The sequence below is a fragment of the Trypanosoma equiperdum genome, assembly GCF_001457755.1.
Source record: "Trypanosoma equiperdum strain OVI genome assembly, contig: ctg_1922, whole genome shotgun sequence".
NCBI classification, from domain to species: domain Eukaryota; phylum Euglenozoa; class Kinetoplastea; order Trypanosomatida; family Trypanosomatidae; genus Trypanosoma; species Trypanosoma equiperdum.
Window position 1 is genome coordinate 7,658 of NW_027123974.1, and position 1,365 is coordinate 9,022.

General features: G+C 46.0%; 1 protein-coding gene across 1 annotated transcript in view; it reads left to right on the forward strand.

Annotated features, from left to right (window-relative positions):
- The window catches only part of TEOVI_000518400 (uncharacterized protein), a gene marked incomplete at both ends in the record, with an annotated part of 513 nt that extends 146 nt beyond the window's left edge, over window positions 1-367 (forward strand). The window contains one exon of the mRNA XM_067223648.1: window positions 3-367. Coding sequence (XP_067079749.1) covers window positions 3-367 — 365 coding nt within the window. The remainder of the gene's footprint in view (window positions 1-2) is intronic.
- Between the last annotated feature and the right edge of the window lie 998 nt (window positions 368-1,365).

Sequence of the window (1,365 nt, forward strand, 5' to 3'; positions counted from 1 at the left end):
GGTGTCTGCTATTGCTGTGCTGGCTTCGTTCCACGGTCTTGAACCGTCTGCTTTGTTTGTGCAGACTGCTGTTACAGGCGAGCTCTGTGCTTTGTGGCGGATGCACGCTAACTGTGCTATTAGCGTCGTTGCCTGGTTTTTGGCCGACCCTGCTGTGCAAGATGTGTCGCGGTTGGTTGCGGGGCCGCCGGTGAACCCGGCGTCGACTGTTGCGCTGGCCGCCCCCGCTATGCCTTTGCCGAGTATTGCAGCCTTTAGGGCCGTCTCCTGTGTGGTTTTGTCAAAATTTGCTTCTGCATCTTCGATTTTGGCCGCGGCCGCTTTGACTTTCTTGGCTTCAAGAGCGATTTTGACCAGCTTCACGTGAGCAACTTCCCTGGCAGGTTCTGAGAGGCCTTCGACTTTTGTGCTAGTGATCTCCTCTGGCTTTGTTGTTGCTGCCGCAGCCTTGGCGCCGGCTTTCCAGTCTGGCCAGTAGGTGTCGTGGCCAGTGAACTTCTTGTGGTACGGCTGTGGCTCCTCGTGAATAGTTTTAGGATTGCCGTCTTTGTAGAAACTGTTACGCTACTCAGTCGAAGAGGTTGAAAAATTTAGATTTTGGATTGCTTGGTAGCTTTGTTCGTCCAGCGTTACCGGTGCCGGTATTTCCAGTTCGGCCGTTGTAAGGGCTAAAACGGCGCATAACGCCGCATGTTCCTGTTTGTTTGCTCCTGTTGGAATTGTTGCGTCCGCCCTCATTGTTAGTGCATATAAAGCTATGAGCGGCAGCGCTTGCCGCAGGTTCTGACTCCTTATGCTGTGGTTTTGTATACACATCATATCTTAGCCGCTATTGGTAATCTTTTATGTGCAAAAATTAAAAAAATTGTTGAGGTGCCCCAGATACAAATGTAGAAATTATTAGTTCTCCTTGGGGTGGAGAAAATACTACGAATTGCATCAGAGACAGCTAAGGGCAGTCCATAAATCACCAAGGTAAACGGGGGCGTATTCAAAGGTGTTACCGCTGATAGTATCGTTAAGATACAACAACAGCCACTCGTATTCTTCTTCTGTAATGTGGTGTAAAACAAAAATGTTGGGATTTTCTTCTACAAATAGCTTTATTGGCCTTTCCATATGCATTACATAATGACAGTCCTGCATATCCACTGTCAATAAACCTTTAAATTTCAAGTTGTTCCTTATGACTTCCCCAACCAAAATATCTTCATTAAGTGCTCTAAAATCCATATATGATTCAAAATTTCTGAATTTGATTGGCGATTTCACTAACTTTTTCAAAGGGTCATAATTCACAATTTCTTTCACAACATCACTAGATAATATGGACGCATAACCTATGGTGTGCCATGTAATTTCGTC